Source organism: Muscardinus avellanarius, assembly GCF_963383645.1.
Source record: "Muscardinus avellanarius genome assembly, chromosome: 4".
Taxonomy (NCBI): domain Eukaryota; kingdom Metazoa; phylum Chordata; class Mammalia; order Rodentia; family Gliridae; genus Muscardinus; species Muscardinus avellanarius.
Window position 1 is genome coordinate 114,320,256 of NC_137789.1, and position 27,574 is coordinate 114,347,829.

The following is a 27,574-nucleotide window of genomic DNA, read 5'->3' on the forward strand; positions in this document are numbered from 1 at the left end:
CTTGTGATAATTACCTTAGGCATTGTTAACTATCTTATCAATAGAAACCACATCAGGAGCTGAAATGTGACTAGACCACCACAAACCACAGAGTGCTCTCTGCAGAGGCTGTTATCCTTATCAACATTCTCAACCCCACCCCTCACCAAGTTTACTTTAAAAGAGCCAGGTCTCTTACTCAGGCATGGCCCACATTCTCCCTGGAATGTTTCTGACTAGCAACTACTAAGTGAAAACCAGTAAGCCAAAGACCTCCTGTGTCCTAGGTTGAGTTTCCCTCTCTCTTCCACTGGAAACTTCTTGAATCTGCCCCAGTATCATCTTTTTTCCCATGGATAGGTAGCTAGCCCGACATGAGCAGATGGGGTCAACTGACATGGACCAGATGTCTACTTACATAGACTCACTTTGACCCCTGCTCCTCTATAGGAAGGGTAGAGAGTGATGGTCAGCTGGGATGAAGCCAAAGTTGACCTGTAAAGCCCTGATCACCCTGTCTCCTAAGGAAGAGGTCAGAGAAGTAACACATGGACACTAAGGTGTGATAAGAAAGGGCACTCAGTCACCCCAAATATAATACATATAAAGAAAGTTTCCAGACAAACTACAAAGCTCACACAGCGAACACTCCAGGCTGCTTTCCATCCTGAAAACAGATTGCTCAGACCTTGTCTCTGGAGCATAACCTCATGGCCCCAGGACACTTTTCCTTTGCTGGCCCATTCCAGATACTAGCCCTTGGGGTTGGATCCTTGTCCCTCATTTCATGCCCTTTCTTATATGATGCTTTCACATGGTGTATAAATAAATTCCCTGCATTTACCATTTGTGCTTTCTGTTCAAATTTTTCCATTTGTGCTTTCCAGCAGATAAGGAAGGACTGAGGTTCTGTGGAATAATTTTAAAATTTCACACTGGAAATGAAACGGGGTTTCTTGAGAAGAAACATGGTGTTTCCTTAAGATGAAATGGATTTTTTTGAGAAGAAACTCGGCGTTTCCTTACCGGATTCTTGTCTGCAGTGAGCGAAGAATGACACCTGCAGACTGCAGGAAGGGGAGTAAAAGGCTTATTGGAAGCAACAGGGAATAGGAAAAAAGTGGCCAAACACCCCTAAGGGCTATCAGGGCTCTGGTGTCCAGCAGCTGCCTTCAGGTCACTACCCGAGTATATCCCGGGCCAAGTGCCTTCAGTTGCAATTGGCTTTCTCCTAAAGTCCACACGATCTGCCAGAAAAGAAGTGCAAGTCACCCCTAGGGGCCCTGGTTGGCCTTGATGTCCAGAAGTGGCCTTCAGGTCACTACCCGAGTGTAGCCCAGGCCAAGTGCCTTCAATTGCACCCCACCTTCTCTCAAAGCCAACACGACCTGTGAGAGAGAGAGAAGCTCCCCAATGGGGAGGGGTTCCCAGAGTGGGTAACCATCCTGGTGACTTGTCTAGGGGTTTATATATTTCTGCATGACTTCTGTGGTTGGAGTCTGGAAGGCAGTTCTTAAAATCTGCATAGAGCATTTGTATGTACTTTGAGGGGTCTCCTTTCAGTAGGGGTGTCAGACTTGCTCCAGTGATGTCTCCTGGGTTTGTTGATTAGTAAACAGATGGTTTTGTGAAGCTTTGTTCATTCTTATATCTGAACCTTAGAAGAGCTGGTCTCTTTTAGGAGCCTTGGAAGTTGATTAGTATTCGTCGCCCCTCAGGAAGTTAAGTTTTTCTATCAAGGCCTCTTCCCTATCTGACTACTTCCTTTCCACTCAGAAACACTATGACATCTTTACAGGCTGCAAAGGCCTATCAGAATGCTATGTAAGAGGACATGAAGTACTATACAATATTAAGCTATCGCCACAAGATATAAAATGGTGTTAGTTGTATTTTTATTTATTTTTATTTTTGATTTTTGATTTATTTTTGATTTTTTTAATTGGTGCACTGTATTCATACATCATAGTGGGATACATACTTTTGTAGACATACATGCACACATTGCCCAGTCAGCCCCGACCTGATCCCCACCCCATTCTCTCCCTATCCCTCCCTCCCATGCTTGGCTTAGTGATTGACATCTAGTATTATAGCAATTTATCAAAAATTAAAAATGATAATCTCACATAACAGTTTCATTTGTCTGATACCAAGCTTTTGATGACTTAAAGATAACATTTCAATATTTCTTTTTGCTTTCTTTCTTACCAGAGAATCTATTTTTTTCTATTTTTTAGGTGAAACTATCATATATTTATATATTTATTTTTCAGAAAAAAAATCTATCCTAATATGGAATATGGACTCTAGGTACCCACAACAATCTTGAAAAAGAACAAGGCTAGAAGATATATATTTTCTGATTTCAAACCATATAAAGCTACAATTATTGAAACAGTGTACTACTATTCTAAAGGCAGATATATAAACCATTGGAGTTAAATAAAAGCCTAGAGCTAAATTCTTCCCTATATTGTCAAGTTATTTTTGACAAGGTTTCCACGAACATTTGGTGGTGGAAATAATAATCTTTTAACTAAATATTGTTGAAAAATAATAATTACATGGAAAAGAATAAAATTTGACCCTTACATAATCCCATATATAAATATTAACTCAAAATAGATAAAAGACTTAAATATAAATCTTAAGACTATAAACTTTTAGGAGAAAATCTGGGTCATAAAACCTCACAACATTGAAATTGGCAGTGATTTCTTGGTTATGATTTCAATGGCACAGGCAACAGAAGAGTATACAAACTCCCTAAAAAATAAAAAACATATTGTATATCCAAAGACAATGTAAACAGAGTTAACAGTTACTAATAGACTGGGATAAAATATTTCCAAATGCTATATCTGAAGGTATATTAATATTCCAACTAGAAATCCTAAAAATTAACAACAATAAAGGCAAACAATACCCTTTAGAGATAGGTAAAAGACTAACATAACTAATGAATCTCCACAGATAACCAATCTTAGTTGTCTGTTGGATGGAAAATCTTGTTTCTCTAGTTCTGGAGTATGTTACCTATTTCTTCTTTGTAGTTAATCTCTTTGAGCATTTTCTCTAGTGCTGGTTTTGAAGACATAAATTCCTTCAGTTTCTGTTTGTCATGGAAGCTTCTTATTTCTCCATCTAATTTTATAGAAAGTTTTGCTGGATAGGAGATTTTTGGCTGGAAGTTGTTTTCTTTCAGAATTGGGAATATGTTACTCCAAGCCTCTGGCTCTCATAACTTGGTTTGGGAAGTTTGGAGTGATTCTAATTGGTTTGCCTCTGAATGTCACTTGGCCCTTTGTTTTTGTTGCCTTTAAGATTCTCTGCTTGGCTTCCACATTGGTCATTTTGACAATTATGTGGCATGGGGATCTCTTATTTATAGAATACCATCCTAGTTTATAGTTTATTTTGTAATATTTTTAATGATTAAAAAATGACAGAGACCATGAGAGTGTCTGCAGAGCATCATAAAGTTTATTTGTTATTCTGACAAATCAGTTATCAAAAAAATATAAGCTTAAATAAAACCAGCTAGCTTATTTTATATTTATGCTTATCACTATGTTTTTATTATATTTATAATTCTAACAAATAGCATAAGTCTTGAAAGATTCTAAAATCTACTTCTTTCTGCATTACATTTCAATTATAGGACTCTTCCCTTTATATGTAATAAAGGTAATTCAACTCCTTTTTTAAACAGTCCCATAAAATATTATTTTACATGGGCATAATCTCCCCTGCATATTGTGGGCTCCATATTGGCAGATTCAATCAACCAGGGACCAAAGATATTTGAAAAAAATAAAATTGCATCTCTACTGAACAGGTACAGGGTTTTTCTCTTTTTGTCATTTTCCCCTAAATTATATGATGACTATTTACATGACTCTTATGTTAGGTTTTATATGTAATCTAGAGATTATTTAAAGTATATGGAAGGATATGTATAGTTAATATGTTAATACAATGCTATTTTAGATAAGGCCCAGGTTAACACCTCTTTGCTGCTGAAACAATGAAAGCAGAGGATTAGCAGTTACACCCATCCTACACAGGCAGCACTAAAAATACTTTAAATTTGTACAAGCTCAGTCCATATGGTCAGAACACATACCAAAATTAAATAAACAAAACATAATTCTTCTTGTCTTCTGAATGTGAATTTGGAGAGCAGACATCTGGATGAGAAAGGTACTTTGCAGCAGATAAGAGTTTTCAAGGAAAATTCCATTTGGGAACTGGAAATGAGAATCTGCTCAAAAGGATGCATCTGACATGGGAGCCTAAGTTAGTACTGAAACAGGATGTAGATGGAATTGTTCTTACAGATGAGCACAAAAGTAAAATTATAAAAAAAAGGGGGTCTCAAATGGTAAGTTAGTACTGAAACAGGATGTAGATGGAGTTGTGCTTACAGATGAGCACAAAAGTAAAATTATTTAAAAAAAGGGGGCTCAAATGGTTTAGCTCTCAAAGCCAAAACTCCAGGATGCTTGGAGGAAGCTTTCAGAAAGACACACTATTTTGACTGCATCCTCAATGCAAACAGCACACAAACAAAATCTATAGTAATTGGAAAAACTTTCAAAGTGAAAGATGAGACAGAATGATTTTTGCCAAAGGTTCTTAAGCATAGAATTTCACAGGCTGTGAAATAAAAAAAAGGAGTAGAATAAACATATGTTTGCAAATTATTCCATTTTACCAACTAAGGGTATAAAACATATTTGAAAAAAAAAAACAAATGGAAGAAAAAACATCACCACCAACAACTTATCATTCACTATTACTATTCTTTTATTTCAAGGATATAGTTCAATAACAAAATTATTAACAAATAGCAAATCAGAGAGGATAAACTTCCCCCCAAAAGAAAATGTGGTACTGTGCTTGGTTTTACCGCTATCCTACCTCCAAAACACAACCTCCCTATTATATAGCAATCTCTTTGGATGTCTTTGTCTCAACTATAATAGGAGATACATGCTACTGGAATCTACTGAGTAGAGGCCAGAGTTGCTGGGAAATATACTATAATGCACAGGATAGTTTCCACAACAGAGAATTACCTGCCCCCCAAATATCAATAATTTAACCATTGGGAAGCCCTTCCTAACACTGACACTTTGGCCAAATGCAGTGGGCTCTGGTTCAGATTGATCTGCAGGAGTTAACAAGACTGTGCAGCCAGTGATGTTTGGAGGGCTTGTCTGCATTTTCACTTGTCTTTTGCTTTTATTCATTCTAAACAATAATAATTTAGAGACAGAACTATGGTGGCAAAGTTCATTTAGTACCGAACTGGAAAATTGGCTGCTGAAATCCATTCTGTAGTTCTGTTGTTTTGACACCAGTACCACTGGTTTATTAGCTTGTATTCCAACATTAAAATGTTAGAATCAATCTTCAGTAGACATTGGTATTTATTCTTTTTGTTTGTTTGTTTTATGGTACTGGGGGTGGAAACCAGGGGCTTTTACCTCTGAGCTACATCTCAAGGCCTATGTTTTATTCTTTATTTTTTGAAGGGCCTCACTAAGTAGCTGAGGCTGTCCATGAACTGCGATCCTCCGGTCTCAGCCTGCAGAATGCTGGGATTACAAGCTTGCACCACCAGGCCTGGCTTATTACTTTTGGGTAAATGATTATTTGGCCAGTTTGAGTTGAGAATATCTATCAAGAGACAGAAAACAAATTTCTTCATAGACCAAGCTTTAATTACCTAAGCTTCATTACATGACCAGGATTGCACATACTTTCTATGTAATTTTTTAAAGGCTGGGAAATTGAATAGAATAATAATCATGGTTTTCTCAAAATAGTAAAATTTAGTCATTTTTCTCAAGCTTATTTAAGTTATGTTAGTCTATAAAAGCATACATAAATTTAAATAGCATGGTGAGCTTCCTTTTCTTTCTGTGTGTTCATATATAGTGCCTGTGTTTTACAAAATGCTATTTTGTGCATCAAGGATGTTGAAGGTAATATTTTAGTGAATATTTTTAGAGGCTACATATATATGTATATATACATATATATGAATAGTTCTACAAAATGAGATTATGCTACTTACATATTTTTTAATTTTAATATCTCAAAATATAAAATATCACAAATTGTAATTTTTTGTTTTATCAAATAAATACACTAACATCCATTTATAGGTTAGCACTGGTCATCAGGTTGTTTTCATTCATAGAAATATATAGACAGGTATATAGGTATGTCTATAAGTATGTATATAATATATACAGAAATAGTCATAGATGTACACACACACACACACACACACACACACACACAAGTTCTGTTTCTTACAAGAAGATATTATTAAAGAGCTGAAGGTTTTAGAAAATGCTTATGGTCTAGGTTCATCGATATTTAAATATTTAAATGGGATTTTAACCGAGTCTTAGGTATATAGTGCTATAGGCTATGCAGTTTAGGTTTAAGAAGCATGTACGTATCATATAGATGGTGGTTTTCTACAGTACAAATGTAACTTTAGATTATCAGAGAATATTTAAAACAAGCATTTCTCTTGGCTCCTTTTCTGTTACCTTAGCCATTGCTTGATAAACAGATAAACAGTAATTTCTTTTTTTTTTTTTTTGAAAAATTGGAGATTAGACTCAGGGTCATTCTACTTCCAAGGTACACCTCCAGTCCTATTTTTTCTTTTCTATTTTAAAGCATGATCTCACTAAGTTGAGGAGGGCCTCACTTACTAAGTAGCTAAGGCTAGCCTCGAACCTGAGATTCTCCCATCTCAGCCTTTCAAGTACTGGGATTACAAGCATGGACCACCACACCCAGCTAGATAAACAGTGTTTTAGATAGAAAAAGACATTCAGTTTTAACATCTCACCAAAGACTAATTAAAAATACTTTATGAAAATATGTTAAATTTTTAACATGAAAAATAGAGGATTATTTTATCAATGATGATAATTCAGGGGAAGAAAAACCACAGCCCTGGGTAACCAGATGTATAATAATAACACCTCTAAACCTGAAAAGGCAAACCTAAATCGTTCAACTTCAATTTTTTAAAATACCTATGGTCTGAGTTGTTAAAAACTATTTTTATGCCTGGCGTGGTGGCGCACGCTTGTAATCCCCGCGCTTGGGAGGCGAGACAGGAGGATCGCGCAGGTTCGAAGCCAGCCTCTCTGGCTTAAGAGACCCTGTTTCCAAATAAAAATATAAAAATAGGTCTGGGAGTGTAGCCCGGATGTAGAAGGGCTTCCGGGAATCCCAGTACCACCAAAAAAAAAAAAAAATTTTATCTATTACAAAGCTATTTTCAAAACATAAACATTACTGTTTTGTAAACAAATTTAGTGTTTGTATTCAAGTGCCATGAATGAAATATCTCTATACCCCCAAATTTTATGCAAGGATTTTTTCTAAAGCATATTTATAGCTAACATCATTCATTTACTCATAAAAATGCTAATTCAATAAAATGTTTATAATATATTTTACTTTGTACCAGGTAATGTTTTAAGTATTGGGAATATACTGTAAAGAAAGAAAAACAGGTTAAAATGGTTGCTTCCAGTTAATTTACAATGTAATAGAGGAACTAAAGAGACAACACATATGTAGGATGTCAGAAAGTAAAATTAAATATTATGCTGAAAAAAAAGAGAAAAGGTGAGAGATTATATAAAGCCTGGGGATGACGATGCATTTTAATTAGGGTGGTTTATGTTGGCTTTACAGAAAAGATGATATTTAAAGAAACATGTGTCTACAAAACATATTTTTGATGTTGAGGTCTGAAAACTAAAGAAAACCAGACCAAAACCTAAACTATGTATTTCCTTGGGGGAAAAAAAAATGGCCACCAGGTAATGGGTAAATTTAGAAGAGTAAAAATTTATAATAAACAACTTTACATGTGAGTTCATCTCTAGTTCATAAATTTCAAATGTGCCTACCTGACATTTTGTTTTCTAATAATTTTTTTTACTAGAAAATAGCCAAAATTAATGTCTAATCTTCCACCATCTCCGCCCTGCTGAGTCTTCTCCCCCTTATCAATATAAATAGCAAATATATCTTCCCAGTTCTACAGTTGAAAACATATTGTCCTTGATTTCTTCCTGTTTCTCATTCACCCAACATTTAATCCTTCAGCAAATTCAGTTGACTCACCACCTTCCTTCCTTCCTTCCTTCCTTCCTTCCTTCCTTCCTTCTGTCTTTCCTTCCTTCCCTCTTCCTTCCTTTCTCCTTTCTCTTTTCTTTTTCTTTTTGTGCTATTAGAAATTGAACCTAAGGCCATTTTATCTCCAGGCTACATTCCCAACTATTTATTTTTATTTATTTTAATTGATATTTTGAAACAAGGTCTCATTAATTGCTAAAGGCTTCACTAAGTTCCTGAGTCTGGCCTAAAATCTGTAAGCCTCCTTTCTCAGCCTCTGAAGTACTAGGTGTATGGGCATGTGTCACCACATCCAGCGTTACTTCTTTATTTCTGAAATTCTGGTGTCAACACTCATTATTTCTTACCTTAATAAGAGCAATGGCTTTCTTACTCCCTGTTTCCTCCTATTCCATACTCAGACTGTTTTCAAAAGGGCATTTCAAATGACCCATACAAAATATGTAAGATCATGCCACTTCCTGGGTCAAAGGCCTGGTGAAAGCTTCTCCTTGTACTTAAAGTAAAAACCAGGTATCTTACAATGGGGTTTCATCGTGTAAAACCAGGCCTTCTTTTGGTTTAAGACTTATTCTATCACTGCTTACCTCAATAATATTCATCTCCAAGGACATTTTCTCTTCAGAATTTTTCTGCTTGCTATTCCAAGGCTATGCATGTGTCAGTGAATAGAAATCACTCTAATTAAAGGTTGTTGGAAGCCTAGGCTCACTAATTAACAAGTTAGTCAGATATAAATTTCAAAAGATACAACATAAATTTGTTCCTCAGTAGCATTATGAATTGCTCAATACATAGATTTTGGGTTTTTTGGGTCAATGTTAGAAGGTATGAAAACTGCATTTGTAAAGGCCAAGATTCTACTCTATAATTAAATGGAAGAATAAAGAGATTTAGTCTTAAATCACAGAAGTTATAATTACTGCACAAATCTATTATATTGTACATTCTTACCTTCTCTCACACCAAAATACATTACCTCACTGGTGACAAAAATATCTTAACAATGGGAAACATAGATGAAGAGAAATTGTAATAAAGGAAGGTATTTTAACTTTAAAATCAGAATTTTATTTAAATATATTTTTTTCTAAAGACAGGTTAGAAAATCAATTAGAAACAGACAAATATACCAGCACTTCAGATTAGTTAGTGAACATTAATTTTTACTTAGAGTTTTTCAGCAACCAAGTCAGGATAAAAAAATATATTTTATATTTTCATTTTTATTTTTATTTTTGTGGTACTTGGGATGGAAGCCAGGGGCATTCTACCTCTGAGCTACACCCCTATTATTTTATTCTTTATTTTGAAACAGGGTCTCACTGAGTTGCAAAAAGCCTCACTAATAAAAAAGTATGTATTTTAATAAAGTTTAATTTTCTGAAAATGAAGAACATGCTATTTGATAACAACTTTCTTGAAATAAAATTTCAGGAATTATTTAATTTAAAAACTCTAAAGTAGGAAGTTTTAAATAATATAATACATAGTTTTTAAAATTTTAATCTTTTTCTGCCTAAATTTTTATACAGAGACTAAATCAAAGAACTGACACTAAATTTCAATTCAAGTTAAGAATTTGAATAGAGCACAGATAAAACTATTTGAGTATGCTACTTTAAAATAGATAGAGAGCCGGGCGTGGTGGCGCACGCTTGTAATCCCCGCGCTTGGGAGGCGGAGACAGGAGGATCGCGCTGGTTCGGAGCCAGCCTCGCTGGTTTAAGAGACCCTGTTTTCAAATAAAAATATAAAAACAGGTCTGGGAGTGTAGCCCGGAGGTAGAAGGGCTTCCAGGAACCCCAGTGCCACCAAAAAAAAAAAATAAATAAATAAAAAATAAAATAAAATAAAATAAAATAGAGACCGATGACCTTACCTTGTAGAAACCCAAAAGGAATGACTAAAATGTCTTTTAGACAGCTTCCTAGAAGTCAGAGATATTTGATACCATAAAATCAAGGGAATTCCTTCCCACTTATTGGGGGGATATATATTCCAAGACCCCCAGTGGATGCTGGAAATTATTGATAGTATTTATCCCTTTATCTATGTTTTTCTATACAGACATACTCATACAATCGAATTCACAAATTAAGTGCATTATTATGGAACTACATAGGGCTACATGAAAATGTCTGGCAAAAGGAAGATTTGGAGGACTATAGGACTTAGGTCAGAGTCCTAGTGATCCTTAATATTTAGAAGAAGAAACCATGCTAAAAATGAAAATGATCTTTCAGAAATACTGAAAAGCAAAATTGATGTCAAATAAACAATTGAAATTACAGAGACCAGTGATGAGATGATGTGTAGCCAGGGCTTGCTGTACTGCTGCTGAATCCTGTAATTTCACCCAGGTTCACACCAACAATTTTTCTTAATAACCTAACCCAAATTACATCATGAGGAAAGTAATGAGGTCATGTCTCCCCATATTCTGTATGGTAATTCAGTATAAATTTGAGTTACTGAAAGCATATCCTGATAATAAATACAGCCTATTAAAATGTTTCCTAATGTTTGGAGTAAACCACCCATCCATAGTATTTTTCTTTTACTCTCATAGTGGAAGAAATTCAGCTAACTGTCTGTAGAAAAATAATAATGAGGCAGCTCTTTCTACTACTGGTGTGAACATAGAGTGAACAAGGCTTTTTTCAAGAATACTCTAGTATTTTAAGATATTCATTTGCTACTGTTGATATTTTGAGGTTGGGTTCAGTAACCTAGGCAACTGTTCTTATTTCTGTCTTAATTTACTTCTATTTTTGGAACATAAATATATGCAATGGCCTCAAAGATTATTTTAAGGCAGAGAAGGTTTACAAATATATGCTCTTAATGTCTGAATATTAATATATGACAAATTGTAGTCACCCAAAAGAAACTATTATAGCTTCTGTGAATTAATGTCACTAGTACATAATGTATCTTTAAAAAGGTAGCATAAACTTGGCATGGTGGAGAATATCTGTAATCCTAGTTACTTGAAAAGTTGAGACAGGGGGAACACAGGTTCAAGGAAAGTATCAACAACTTAGTGAGATCTTTACAACTCAGTGAGACCCTGTTTCAAAATCTAAAATTAAAAATAGGACTGTAGGTGTAGCTCAGAGGTAGAATGGGTTCAATCTCTAGTACCATGGCACATACACAAGACACAAGTAAATAAATACATACAATACATAAGTAAATAAAAATTAAAAATCAAAATAACTTTATCATTCTGAAATATGAAATGACAACAGTTTATCTTGCAATTTTTAAGTTTTTGTTATTGAAATATTATTCACTAAGCTTAATTCCAGCAATTTGAGACCACAGCTTCAAATACCTTCAACTCAAATTCTGGCACTCTTAAGTACTATTAAAAGAGTGTTTCTTTTAACCCCTCATCTATAGGATATTATGATCTAAGTTTAAATTGTGTGAGATAGAAAAAAACTTGTGATCTAATTTTAGACTTTCTTGGCTTTCAAGCTATGCAGGGCAAGGGAAGAATCACTTACCTTTGTGAACAAGGATAGAGGAAAAAAGGGGTGAATTTTAATTGTTGACTTTCAAAACTCTCTCAAACATGCCTATAAATATTAAGGTAAGATTTGTTTCTCTATTTTAACCAGCATGTATCATGAAAATAAGAATTTAAGCCTGACAAATACCATAGATCACCAAGCTACCAAAGTTCTACAAAAGAAAAAAAATTCCTAATGCAGAGCCAGACATTCAATAAATATTGAAAAAAAAGTAAGAACTTGACAACTATTGGGTCAATTTTTTTGTTTTATTCCAGTATCAAACCGCTTTATAGGATCACTTCTTCAGCTCTACATAGGTGTATAGATTAATATGCTGAGATCATTAAGAATCATCTTAGTGCTTGAAACCACTGATAGTACAGATTCCCATAAATATATTTCTCCTATACATACATAATTATAAAAACTTATATATAAATGAAGCTAATTATTACGAAGTAGCTACTAATGAATAATAAAATAGAATCATTGAAGCAATATACTGTAATACAATTGCCAGCATCAATAAATTTATATTGGTCTATTATTAAGAAAATAAGGGCTACTGGAACACGAGCACTTTGATTCTTATACCACTGCACTCAACCTGTCAACCAAGATGGCTTTTAAGGGACTATTGGGTGTGTAGTGTACACAGCCTGGCTAGGCTAAACAAATAGATGTTCGAAGCAAGGTAGCATGAGATTTCATCGTGAGACTCAAAATAATGAGTCCTCCCAATGTAAAATTTATAAATTAAGTCTGAAATTTTCCAATTATAACTTTTGAACTGCTGAACTGCAGTTGAGTGTGGATAACCAAAGCCCTAGGAAGTAGAATCATGCAGAAAGAACTACTATAGCCAAATAGCAGAAGATCATGAACTTTGTCATTTCAAAGCTTCCTAAGCCACTCAAAAAGAAGTCAAAGTAGAAAAGCACCTTGTCATAGGATAAAATTGTGACTTGATAAACTCAACATATGTTAAAAATATCATAACTCAAAAAGGTGATACATCTAACTTAGCAAACATCTTTGCTTGGCAACACAGTACCCTGTAGATGAACAGTTTTTCACTGTCATGATCACATGGCTGACCAGGCACTACTATGGCTTGCTGTTGCTTCCCAGCATCACAGGAAAGTGCTGGGGAGCAGATTTCTAGTCTGGGATAAGATTAAAATTTAAAACTTGAAGTATGATTTTTACTGAATGCATATCACTTTCACAACAGCATAAAATCAAAACATCTTTAAGTTAAACCATCATAGGTCAAAGACTGTCTATTCAAAACTAAAATATACATCTGTGTTTTTTCAGTAATTCATTTTTTAAAATCACAATTCATCAAACATATCTTATGTGCTGGGAACTGAACTAAATTTATCATATGTCTAATTTAATCTTGAAAAACATTCCTATAAAATAGATACTATTCTTATCACAATTTTACAAATGGAGAGACTGAATAAAAAATATAACTTCCCAAAGTCATAGGGGCAGTAGTACAACTACGATTTGAATCTACATTTATGTGGCTCCCAATTTCACACTCCTGACTTGTACATTATACAGCAGTGTCAGGAAAGAGGCACTTGCTCACCCATTCCACTCCCCAAACTGTCTTTCAGTCCCTTTGATTAAGAGCCGGGTGTGGTGGTGCACACTTGTAATCCCAGCATTCTGGAGGCTGAGACTGGAGGATCGCGGTTCGGGGACACCCTCAGCTACTTAGTGAGGCCCTCCACAAATTAGTGAGACCCTGTTTCAAAAATAAAAAATAAAAAATAGGGCAGGGGCTGTAGTTCGGAGGTCAAATGCCTCTGGGCTCCATCCCCAGACCCACAAAAAAAAAAAAAAAAAAAAAAAAAAAGAGTTGTTCCCCAGGTAGAGGGGCATTCTTTCAGTTGCCCCACTGCTAAGACATGAATTTCATGAATCTTTACTGCTAATCTTTGGCCTATTGCAAATAATAAAAATAAAATAAAATAAACCAGGGGAAACTTTTAGAAGTGTGGATTCCCTCGTTACAGAGGTGGATGTCATGTGAGAACGAATGAGGAGAAACTCTCTGGTTCTCAACTCCATGCTGGAAGATATGGATCCTCACCCTACGGTATCCCCTGTTCTGTAACTCTACTTTCCTAATACTCTTCTGCATCAAGGTAACATGACCCTCCAATGAAGACTTTCAGGGTTTAGGCACGAGTAAGTAGTTTCCAAACCGGGAACTGCCAAATTTTGTTACTGAGGGAAGACTATAGGTGGGACATTAAGAAATTTTCAAGTTTTAAACAGACTTGATTTTAAGATTTATGTGTTTGGCCTTAGAAATTATCTTCCTAGTACACGATTATAATATCAGCTGTATAATATAGACTGTAGCAATAGTAGGGCAAAGAGACCTTAAACACTGATGAGAATCTGCCTAAGTGTTAAGTGTGTATACTAGATATGTATTATGGCTAGAGCCAGATCTCTGAGATTTGGTCTCATTTACTGGGACTTTCATGACTTTCATAAGCTATTTAAATTATTTGACCTTAATTCTCTAATTAGTAAAATCAATGAAAACAAAAACACTCTAGGGCTTTTGCTAAATAAGATCCCATTGTGGAGATGTCTTGTAGTGTATAATCTATAAAATGATAAGCAGAACTGCTCTGCTTAAAGAGAAAATATCACATAGCAAGTGTTCGGTATAATCTGCAAATAACTTTTTACAACTTGTCAAAAACTTTGCTATCAGTAAGTTCAGGAATTTGATTAACAGAAGTTTATTTTCATGCCTCTTTCAAATTTCAGCTTTTAAAATGAAAGCTATTTTATCCTTGCTGAAAGCATGAACAAATTAAACAGTGAACCCAGCAAAAATAAATAAATAAAGTTCTATATCCCTATTCCACCCTCAAAGTCTTGTGTCACTGTTGAAATGCCCAGTCAATGGATATAGCAACAGTATTGGTCTAGCGAGTATTCATGTTTAGTAATTAAGAAAACCATTCATTTCCATTGCTGTTTCATTGCCACCTATTATGGTTTGGATTTAGAATGTCCCCCAAACCTCATGTCATAGAAAAGGCAGCCATCAGGGCTCCCTGAAAGTGTGGTCTTGGGAACTGTATGTAGAGGTATCTTTCTCCTACCCCTCTCTCTCTCTCTTGTTCTACTTCCAGCCTCCATGATGCGAGAGCAGAGTTCTTCTCCTCATCCTCTTTATGACCTGCAGCCATGTGCTAAGCTCTGCAGACCTAATCAGGCCCAAGAAGGACTGCAAACTCTGAAGTCTCTAAAAAATGACGAAATAAGCATTCCTTCCTCTAAGATGTGGTTGTTGGCTATTTTGAGTCATAGCAATGAGAATGCTGACTTCAATACCACTTCATAAGGCATGTACTGTTGGATTTTTAATACTTTTCTCTCATTGACCATAGATTCTAAATCATTATTTTTGTTTGTTACAGACCTTTATAATACCCAGTAGCATTCACCACTAATGACAGAAATAACAGATGATGTTGAAACAAAGGTACTAGGAATGAAATGCATAAATAAAATGATAATAAATAACTGTCATTCCATTGCTGAAGTATCTGAAATTGGTTCTAGTGGATGTTCAATACACCATAGTATGCATAATTCAAGAACCAAAAAGGCATTTACTCCTTACTAAAGCAGAAAACAAAAAGGAATCTAGACATTTGTCTTGTGCAGTGACCAGGAATTCCAAACTAATCACAGCATAAAGATTGGAATAAATCTCAGCAAATGCACTTCAAAATCTTAAGCTATCTTCTGAAAGTGGCTGTGCTTTGTAAAATGTGTTGAAAAATATATGCATTCCAATGGAAACAAATTGCAGCAATTCTAAATGGAATGCAAACTTAAAGTCTCAGGTGGGTATGAGACTGAATGTCATGATGTCATTATATCATTATAGGGAATATGAAATGGTTAAGAGTAGAAGATGACTAATAGAGAATATAAAACCTATCAAAACATGATCTTAGTTCTTGTCAAAAGATTTGGTTTGAGAGCAGATGTAGTTCCTCTTCTTCGTCATTCATCTCCAGATGTGAGAGTAGAATCTGTTATAAAGAACCCATAAAGTAGGTATACACTAAAAGACTGCTATTGGAATCAAATTTCACACAATATACAATAATTACTCTTTAAAACATAAATGAATATATTTTCTTCTAAGACAGCTGTGACATCATTTGTTTTTCTCTTTTTCTTTCCAATAATGATGTATTAAGTTTGTGATGGTAATTATGGTAGTGTATGTGTGTACGTGTGTGTGTTTTCTGTAAAATACTCATTAACTCTGTCTTAAGTGACTTGACATGCAAAATCTGAAGTTCTGAGTGTTCAAGTCTGAAGTTCTGAGTGTTCATTTACCAGACAAGTTACATAAATCTGAGTCTCTACTTTTATTAGTGAAACAATTTAATGGGATAGTTAAGTATAGTTTGTGTGAAGTTATTATCTTTTCTTATTTTCCCTAAAAGAACAGACCCTAACAATAGAAGATAGTTTGGGGGAGCAAATATTAGTGAACATTACTGGGAGCCTAGGAGAAATAAATCATAAAAGAAGAGTCAGTTTAAAGATGTATTATCGGTTGAGGTTCTTGATAGTTTCCTTTGCTGTACAGAAGCTCTTCAGTTTCATGCAATCCCACATATTGATGTGCCTTCTATTTTCTTGTGCTTTTGGGGTCTTGTTGAGAAAGTTTTTACCTGTACCTATGTGTTTCAGTTTTGGACTTATGCCCTCTTTAAGAAGCCTTATTATCTCTGGTCTGATTTCTAAGTCTTTAATTCATCTCTAATTAACTCTTATACAGGCTAAGAAAGTGGGATTTATTTCCATTTTTCTGCATATGGTTAACCAGTTTTGAAAACACCACTTGTTGAACAGGCTATCATTTTTCCAGTGTATGTTTTGGCCCCTTTGTCAAAAATCAGTTAGCTGTAACCATGTAGATTTGTTTCTGAGTCTTCTATTTTGCTCCATTGTCCTATGTATCTGTTTTTGTGTCAGTACCATACTGCTTTTAATACTATAGCTTTGTAGTATAGTTTAAAGTCAGGTATTGTAATTACTCCTATATGTTTTTTGTTGCAGAGAAATGCTTTGGCTATTCTGAGATTTTTGTTGTTCCAAATAAATTTAAGCACTGATTTTTCTATGTCTTTGAAAAATGATCTTGGTAATTTAATGGGAGAAGATTTTTGCCAACTATTAATCCGATAAAGGACTAATATCTAGAATATCCAGAGAAATCAAGAAACTCAGCACTCAGCACAACAAAACTAATAACCCAATAAAAAATGTGCAAATGAAATAGACACTTCATGAAAGAAGAAATTCAAATGGCTAATAACTGCATGAAAAAATGTTCAACATCATTAGCAGTCAAAGAGATACAAATCAATACTACCCTGAGATTTCACCTAACTCCAACTAGAATGGCAACATTCAAAACACAAACAACCACAGATGTGGCGAGGATGTGGAGAAGTGGGAACTCTAAAACATTGTTGGTGGGATTACAAATTAGTGCAAATACTTTGGAAAACAGTATGGAGGATCCTCAGAAGAATGGGAATGGACCTACCATATGGCCCAGAAATATCACTTCTGAATGTCTACCCAAAAGAAAGGAAACCAAACTACCAAACTAATGCATGTGTATCTATGTTCATAGCTATGCAATTCACCATAGCCAAGCTAAGGAACCAGCCAAGATGTCCATCAATAGATGAATGGATTACAAAACTGTGGGATATGTCCACAATGGAATTTTACTTAGCCATATGGAAAAACACAATTACATCATTTACAGGGAAATGGATGGAACTGGAGGACATGCTAATTGAGTTAGTCACAAAAAATACGAAATCGAATGCTCTCCCTAATATGTGAAAGCTAGTGAGAAATGGGTCAGAGGAGGAATTCTAGATAAAGAAGGAGATACTATAGATGAGCAAATAAGGTGACCTGAAGGGATGGGTGAAGGAAGAAGGAAATTAACTAATGCACATCATGTACTTAAACAGAAATATCAAAGTCAATCACTAAGCCAAGCATGAGAAGGAGGAAAGAGAGAAAATGGGTGGGAATTAGGTAAGGGCTAAATGGGTGATGTGTGGATGTATGTCTCCACCATCTTGTATCCCATTAAGATGTATGACTACAATGCACCAATAAAAAATTTAAAAAGTAAAGATGTATTATCAAGTAGGTCACTATTGTATAAATTTAAGCTTGATTTCACAGGGGACCCTTTGGGACCTGTGGAAACACACTTCAGAATTATCCATTCAGAAATGAAAGAGAATGTACTGATCAAGAGTGTTAGTGCCTCGTATAAGACACTAGAGGTTAGGTGTATAAATTAGAAAAATCAAATATTTTTTCAAGCATTTCATGTGGATATTACAGGGAAACTCCAAAATAAGAAGTCAAAAAAAATCTGAGTTATTTGAAATTTATACAAGAGAAATTTAAAATATAAGAGAGTAGCCATATTGATCATAAATTTGTTTCTAGTAGTTATGATAGTTAGGAATATCTAAACCACAGTGAGGTTATCTATTACCTCGGGGAATCCCAAATTAATTTGATTGTTAGGAATTGTGTACAAAGGAACAAAAATGCATAATGCAGAGCATTGCAAGAATAAAAGCTGTGGTTTCAATGAAAGAGTCATAAAACCCAGAACCATGGAGATAAATTTTACAACATACCAATGGATGGTGGGTAATGTAGCTGGCTGGCAATCCACACAAGTAAAAATAATTGTAAAATATTTAACATTTTTACATATTATTTTTATAAGACATTGTCTTATTTGAAAATACTATGAGAAGGTAGAAAAGTTTTCATTTTTTAGATGAAGAAATATGAGCATTCTAAATTTCAAGGTTCTTAACTAAGACTTTATTATGTCTCTGTGATGAGTCATAATGAGAACATGGGCATATTTATCCTAACCCCAGCCTTCTACAAAATATCTTTGTTTTCATAAAATGTCCCTGTTACGGTTTTAGATATTATGGTTAAAGATGAATGTTACCATTTGGGTGTGAGGTTTACCTTTTAGGGGAATAGTCCTGAGGACCTTTGTTAGACCCCCAGAAACAATTCCCCTCAAAAAAAATAAAACATGGGTTCTTATCCTGAGCTAAGGATAGATATACAATAGCCCAGACTCTTGCTGAATATTTAAAGGAGTTTATTAAAAAGATAGAAATACAGAATACAGTTACAGCCCCATGTCATTCAGGAGTGACATAGGTGGCTGTTTCGAATGAATTGTCCGAAATACAAAACACATGTTTTGTATTTCGGACAATTCATTCAAAAACCCATGTTTTGTATTTTATGTTTTGTATGACATCCTCCATCTTGCTTTTTCCTACGTAACTCTGACATAGGTAAAATCCCTCCCCTTGATTTTCCTGCTGAACTTTGGTCTACATCCAGGTTTTTCCTTTTCTGAAGGTCCTTGTCCTCCTCCTATTCAAACTAGATTATCAATTATGTAAACCTGTCTTTAGAATGGGGAAGTCCTAGCTCCCCTTCTCTTTCCACTTGTTAATTACCTTTAGCTAGATTAATTTACGTTATAATAGCTGCCTGCTTCTTGGCAGAAACCAAGTCCTTCCACATGTCTGCCCCTCACCCAATTTTGAAATATATTTATTAATAATCAGAGCTTTCTCAAATCTTCCTAGGCCATTCCCAATACTGGTACAGTTCCCCTATGGATTACTTTGTAGTCCCTGATACCTACTCTTCAGCCCCAGTGACTCGGCACCTCTCATTAACTGAAAATATGAACAGATGTGCTTCCAATCTCATTGCAACATGCTGGTTTTATCTTTCACCAATGATGTCAGCTGGACTTGAAGGAAAGTAAATCCAGATGCTGTGTACCCCGAGACAGTTCCTAACATGAGCCAACGTTTAGAGGACTCAAAACCCAACTATTCAGCAAGAAATGCAAACTCAAGACAGTGGCACTGCCTAAGATGTTAACAAATATGAACTATCTGACTGGATAACAAAAGTGTCTCTTTTTGGAACAAGGTACTCAAGTGAAAAATAAACATTGGATATTCCTTACACAAAAACTGGAAAAAGAAGCCATAATTTCTAGCATATGTATGTTTTTGCATATAGATACTAGTTCTATGAGACTTGAATATCTGAAAAAAATGAAAAATTTGATACTAAAGTTTTTTCATATTATGACTCGTATTTTCTATGTTTTATAATAAATGAGAAAATATTTGGTAACTATAAATACAAATTTATTAATGTTGTGTTAATGTTACTTGAAAGAATATTACTAAGCTCTAATAAGAGAGTTTAATATCAATTTCACATATGGGAAAGTAGATGAATAGAAACAAAACAGAAACAAGGTATTTTTCACATGAAACATTGTGGAATTCAAATAAGGAAATCAAAAAGAAAAGTAGCAAACCCGATGCTGCCTATCTGTTTTAAATTCTATATTTTTCAATTCATTTACCATATTTTCCATTCCTAGTAAATATAAATCCAAAGGATTATGAGTAAAATGTGACAAGGTATTAAGTTTGTTTCAAATCAGTTCCCACTAATCATAGAACACAGCAGTGTATCAAAGCATTTCAGGGAAAATCAGTATTATTTAAGGAGATGTGCATTCACGTGCATTACAGACCTGGGATTTACCAAACAGATTCCTGCTTGAAATGCTTCTGAGGAGACTGCGTAACAATAATGCACAAAAAAACACAATGTGCAGAGGCCTTTCTCTATAATAATGTGCCCACATCAGCCAAGCCCATGAGAGCCCAGGGCACAGAAACATTAGGAATTTGCTTCCCACTCTAAATTTGTATGCCAATGAATTTAAATAATAATAATAATAGCAACAGGTAATTTATGATGATCTTAGCATTGCTGCCATGATTACTAATAGGTTATAATGATCAATAACTTACTATGAACTAGGCATTAGGCTAGCGCTCTGTGATTAACTCAGTTAATTCCTCATGTCCTCACTTTACAAATAATGCAACTGAGGTAGAAGGAAGCTACTTGACTTTTCCAGGTAACACAGCAGGAAAAAGCTGATTTCAGTTGCATCCCCAGACAGCCTAAGTTGCTATGTTCTGTTACTTAGATTTTGACTGCAAGTTATGTGGCCAGATCTCTGCAGAAGCTCTCAGTTCCTAGGATACCAAACTTTCAAAGATTCCCATACTTTGGGTGCGAAAAAAGAAAAGTACAGAATTTTAGAGTCATTCGAATATTGGAATTAACATCTTAGGAAGTGGTGTGTGTGTGTGTGTGTGTGTGTGTGTGTGTGTGTGTGTGTGTGTTAGGGTACAGAAGAGGGCATTTCAGACAGAAAAGTGGGAAGCATTGACTCAGAGGACTTTTCCCCCTAGAATTTCACAGTGTATTTATGATCTCTTGGCTTTTCTTTTCTTCCTAAACAAATATGTACATATTTCACTTTTATATTCACATGACTCCTATAGAGATCAAAAACAGCGTGGAGTGATTTACTGTCTGACCTGAAATGGCTTTGCTGTGAGTTTTCAAGGTAGAAGAAATAATTCCCTTCTGCTGCCTGCCGCTCCTGCATCCTAAGGCTTGCTCCTCATGCTCAATGAAACCTTATCTAGAGCCAAGATTTCCACCCATGAAAGGGTGCCTGGACTGACAAGGAGAAGGCAGAGGCCTCAGAGCACAAGACACAGATTTTCCTCTAGGGAGATGACATACCCGGTCAGTTTTCCCTTCAGTCTGAATGCTGGTGTGGCTTCGGACATCATGATCTTCTTCTAGGTCAGAGACATCCTCCAATTCCTCTGGTGTCTATAAAAATAAGGCAAAATATTGCTGATGGCAATGTAAAATGGGATAGCCACTTTAGAAAACAGTCTGGCAGTATCTCAAATGGGTCACAGAATAAACATATGACCTAGAACTCCACTTCTACTTATATACCCAAAAGAAATGAAGGCATTCCATACAAAAATCTATATACAAGTGTTCATAACAGCATTAATCATAATGGCTAAAAAATTGAACCAACTCAAATATAAATATCATTAATTAATAAACAAAATATAGTATTTCTATACAATGAATTACTAGTTGGCCATAAAAGTAGAAAAATACTGATACATGCTATGCCATGATTAAACTTTGAATCTATTACACTCAGTGAAAAAGGCCAATCACAAAAGACCACATATTATAGAGTCCACTTCCACAAAATAGCTAGAATAGGAGAATGCATAGGGACAGAGCTTTGACTGGTGACTTCCAAAAGCTAGGGAGGAAAGGTAAAAGGGGGTAATGACTGCTAAGGGGTATATAGAATTGTAGAATCTTTTGGGGATGATAACAATATCTTGAAATTAGTGATAATGATTGCCTGACCTTATAAATATATTAAAACATGAGGTCTTATACTTTAAATTGTGAATTTGTGGTACATGTATTATAACCTAATACATTTTGAAATAAAAAACTGGAAAAATCATCAAAAGGAAGTTTTTCTTTCAGTGAATAGCAACTTCACTTCCTACTGTGTGGTTGCCTCAAACCATATTGCTTCTTGTTAAAAAATAAATCAGACAATTTTCATCAAAATAAAAAAAATCAGTTATTAAGAAATTAAAATTTTCAGGAACTTAATAAGCAATTTCACTTGGACTTATGATAAGTAGTTATCCGATGTCTATTTATTTTTTCACTCTTAGCTTAAATGCTTTTTGTACAGGGAGGTGTCTTGCTCAGGAGCCTTCTAGACTAGGTTGGGTACCTCTGCCAAGTGTTTCCTGTTCCATATCCTTTCACTGTCTTACTGCTCATTATCCTTTATTCTTTTATTCTTTTGTTGATACATTATAGTATCACATCACAATGTACTTCATTAAAGATAAGGACATACGCACACATAGCACTTGGTGGGGTTTTCTCCAGTTCCCTCCCCGCCCCTCCACTTCCCCACACAAGATACTGAGATTGACTTTGATCTTCTCACATGTGGACGTAATGTCAATGGAAGTGATTTCTTCATTGACTCTCCCTCTTCCTTCCCCAAACCACCTACCTCACTCCACTGCAGTTTCCCTCCATTACCTAGAGTCTCCCAATTATTCCCTAGTTTCTGCATAAAGAGAAAACATATGATCCTTCACTTTCTATGACTGTCTGATCTCACTTAACATAATGATCTCCAGGTCCTGTTGGTTGGCTTAGGCAATCAACCACTGTTGAACTGTCTACTCTGTGAGATGAGAACTGAGTCCTCATCTCACAGAGCAGACATGTGAGATGAGAACATGCTTTTGAACACCTGAAGCAAAATTATTCCCGATAGTCTAAAAAACAGGATTGAGCAAAACAAAACAGATGAACAATAAATTCCTGTCCAAACTCTCCTTCCATTTTTCATATTTCAACCATTTTTTATTTGCTTTGGGTTATTTTTCTAATGTAACATTTTAATTCTCTTGTTCTGTCTGCATCAATAATTCAGATACCTCTCATTATTGCAAACACAAGTAAAAATATGTAACTAGAATTACTCTAATATTTGTTTTAGTTTTTACAATCACAATTTTGTATTAATGGTTCTTTGCTCCAAAGCCCTGATGGCAAACCCAGAAAACAAACATGTATGTTTTTTTTTTTTTTTTTTTTTTTACAAAAATCAAGTGGAAGATGGCTTTGGGACTGAATCTCTTAGGCCCAGGTAGCTATTGAAGACTGGCAGTCTGAGAACAATTTTTGGTTTCTTATAAGCCTTGCTTTATACACAGGTATTTTGTGTATTTTCATGACTGTTTTTCTTCTCTAGGGAGCACTCTAGAGATGGGGACAAATGATAAGTAAAACTAGCAAAATTGTCAATTCTCTATCCACTAATAGCTTCAGATTCTCTCTAATCCCATAGATTTTCAGCATTTTCTTTCTTTGCAGATATTTGCACTGAGCACCACTCATCATTTCAGAGAGGGACTTTTTGCATTTATTTCAATCTACTTCTCTCAGATATTAATATTCTTCCTCACAAAGACATAAAATGTGCTGAGTATTTGTCATTTGGTCAAAATTTTGCAGCTCTTTGCTGCTAAAACTATGAGCAGAAATATATACAGGGCAATTTATCTGCTCTTATTTACATCATGAGTTCACCACTATGCAGTGTCTACAAAATCACATTCTTCCTTGTTAGTCATTTTGTGTATTTTTTCTCATAATATTCTTGAGAAGACATTTTTGCAATTTCTCTTTTTGATCAGTCACCAAGTCCTGTACCATGTAGTAAATTTGTATAATCAAATCTCCTTTCTTACACTCATTGTTTTACAGTTGAAGACAGTCTGGTACTCTCATAGTGATCTTTTTTCCTTCCTCCCTTTATTCCTTCTTTCCTTCCTTCCATCTCCCTTCCTTTCTCTTTCTTTTTTTTTTCTTTATTTAAACCTTTCTTTCTTTTCCTTCCTTCCTTCCTTCCTTTTTTTTTATTGGTGCATTGTAGTCATACAACCTAATGGGATACAAGATAGTGGAGGCATACATGCACACATCACTCATTTAGCCAGTGATTTACTGATATGTTTGTGAATGTACATCATGTACATTAGAGAATTTCCCTCTTTCCCCCTCCCATTCACCTCAGTTAGGTCATCGTATATGCTCATTTTATTTCTCCTTCTTCATCTAGAGTTTCTCCTATAACCTATTTCCTCCCCAGCTTCTGCATATTAGGGAGAACATTTGATTTTTTTATTTTTTACTAATCTCACTTAGCATAGTGTTCTCAAGTTGATGTCATCCATGTCCCTGCAAAAGACGAAAATTTTTATTTATTTTTTCCTGAGGTACTGAGGATTGAACTCAGTGGCATTCTACCTCCAAGATACACCCCCAGCCTTATTTAATTCTTTATTTTGGAACAGGGTCTCACTAAGTTTCAGAGGGCCTCACTAAGTATCGGAGGCTGCCTGCAAACCTGTGATTATCCTGTCTCAGCCTCCCAAGTACTGGAATTACTATGTGTGCTACCACCATTGTATACATAGCCCTTTCTCTCTTACTTTTTTTGTGAGCAGTACTGGGATTGAACTCAAGGAAATTCTCTCTCTGAGCTACACCCTCATCCCTATTGTTTTTTTAATTTTAAAACAAGGTCTCATTAAGTTGCTGAGGATCTCATTAAGTTGCTAAGGCTAGCCATATACCTGCTATCCTGTCTCAGCCTCCTATGTACTGGGTTTACAGGCCTGTATGCACATACCTGGCTGTGACCTTTTTTTTTTTTTTATAAATCTCTGTTGATAATTTTTTTTTTTTTTTTTTTTTTTTTGGTGGTGCTGGGGTTCCTGGAAGCCCTTCTACCTCCGGGCTACACTCCCAGACCTATTTTTACATTTTTATTTGGAAACAGGGTCTCCTAAGCCAGTGCGCGCAGCTGGCTTTGAACCTGTGTGATCCTCCTGTGTCTGCCTCCCAAGCGCGGGGATTACAAGCGTACGCCACCACGCCTGGCTCTGTTGATAATTTGAATTGCTCCCCATCACATGGCATATAACGTCACAATTAATTTTAATATTTTAATCAACTCAAAAACCAAAGTAAGGGCCGGGCGTGGTGGCGCACGCTTGTAATCCCCGTGCTTGGGAGGCTGAGTTAGGAGGATTGCGGTGGTTCAGAGCCAGCCTCTCTGGCTTAAGAGACCCTGTTTCCAAATTTTAAAAAATATATAAAATAGGTCTGGGAGTGTAGTCTGGAGGTAGAAGGGCTTCCAGGAACCCCAGTACCACCACAAAAAAAAAAAAAAAAAAAAACTAAAGTAAGTTAAAAACCTAGAAAAATTGCTGCTATATGCAATTTTCCCAGAACCATTTGTTGAAAAGCCTGTCTTTTCCAGAGTGTATGTTTTGGCACCTTTGTCAAGGATCACCTGACTGTAACTGTGTGGACTTGTCTCTCTATCTTCTATTCCACTGGTCTAGCAGTCTGTTTTTATGCTGATATCAAGCTGCTTTTCTTATTATGGCTCTGGTATAGTTTGAAATAGGGTATTATGATAGATCCAGATATACCAATACTTACTATCTTTCCAAAAGATTAAGGTCAGCATACTATAGTAATGCATGCATACACGACCATGTATATAGCAACGAAATTCATAATAACCACGCTATGGAACCAACCGAGATATTCCTCAAAAGATGAATGGATAAAGAAAATATGCTATGTACACAGAAAGACATTTTACTCAGCTATAGAACAAAATCATGACATTTGAAGAGAAATAGTTGGAAATGGAGAACATTGTGCTAAGTGCTAAGTTAGATCAGACAGACTCAGAAAACCAAGAGAGAAATATTTTCCCTCAAATACAGAAGCTAGAGATAAAAAAAAAGAAAAGAAAAAGAACCCCAAGAAAATTAGAAGAGACAAGTCGAGTAGTGGAAGAGGATTTGGGGAAGAAAGTGTAGAGAGAAAGAAAAATTATGGGGAAGAAAATAGTTCAAATAATCTTCTGTGCATATATGAATGTATCAGTATGAATCTCACTGCCATATACTAGGAGGAAAGAGGGTTCAGGAAGAAAACAAAGTAATAGTGTACACACACACACGAGTATATCACTGTAAATATTACTCTGATGTATAATTACAATGAACCAATAAAGGATTAATAAAAATACTAGTAAGTCAGCAAACTATAGTGATACGGGCATAGCCATGTTTATAGTACCACAATTTACAATAGTCAAGTTGTGGAATCAACCTATGAATGTATAAAGCCAAAGAATATATAAAGAAAATGTGACACATATACACAATGTTTTATACAGTCATAGATCAAAATGGAATGATGTCATTTGTAGAAAGTAGTGGAAATGGAGAACAACATATTGAGTGAGACAAGCTAGATATAGATAGCCAAGGGTCATATCCTTTCTGTCACAGGTGGAAGCTAGAAAGAAAAAAAGAAAGAAAGAAAAGCAACAGGACCTCATGAAAATACGATATCAAGGAGGCAGAGTAGCACCACACTGTAATCCTAGTATTTGGGAAGTGAAGACAGGAGGATCACAGGTTCAAGGCTAGCCTCAGCAACTTAGTGATACTTTAAGAAAGATGAGGCTTCAAAATAAAAAGGTCTTTTACCTATCTCAAAAGGGTATTGTTTGCCTTTATTGTTGTTAATTTTTAGGATTTCTAGTTGGAATATTAATATACCTTCAGATATAGCATTTGGAAATATTTTATCCCAGTCTATTAGTAACTGTTAACTCTGTTTACATTGTCTTTGGATATACAATTTTTTTTTTTTTAGGGAATTTGTATACTCCTCTGTTGCCTGTGCCATTGAAATCATAACCAAGAAATCACTGCCAATTTCAATGTTGTGAGGTTTAATGACCCAGATTTTCTCCTAAAAGTTTATAGTCTTAAGATTTATATTTAGGTCTATTATCTATTTTGAGTTAATATTTGTATATGGGATTAGGTAAGGGTCCAATTGTATTCTTTTCCATGTAATTATTATGTTTCAACAATATTTAGTTAAAAGATTTTTATTTCCACCACCAAATGTTCGTGGAAACCTTGTCAAAAATAACTTGACAATATAGGGAAGAATTTAGCTCTAGGCTTTTATTTAACTCCAATGGTTTATATATCTGCCTTTAGAATAGTACTACACTGTTTCAATTATTGTAGCTTTATATGGTTTGAAATCAGAAAATATATATCTTCTAGCTTTGTTCTTTTTCAAGATCTTTTTGGGTACCTAGAGTCCATATTCCATATTAGGATAGATTTTTTTTTCTGAAA

At 35.1% G+C, this 27,574-nt stretch overlaps 1 protein-coding gene across 2 annotated transcripts in view; it reads right to left on the bottom strand.

Annotated features, from left to right (window-relative positions):
• CTNNA3 (catenin alpha 3) overlaps window positions 1-27,574 on the bottom strand; it is a gene marked incomplete at both ends in the record, with an annotated part of 1,656,346 nt that overhangs the window by 141,780 nt on the left and 1,486,992 nt on the right. For both annotated transcript variants that reach the window (XM_080694112.1, XM_080694111.1), the window contains one exon: window positions 21,489-21,581. In XM_080694112.1, the coding sequence (XP_080550238.1) occupies window positions 21,489-21,581 (93 nt within the window). The remainder of the gene's footprint in view (window positions 1-21,488; window positions 21,582-27,574) is intronic.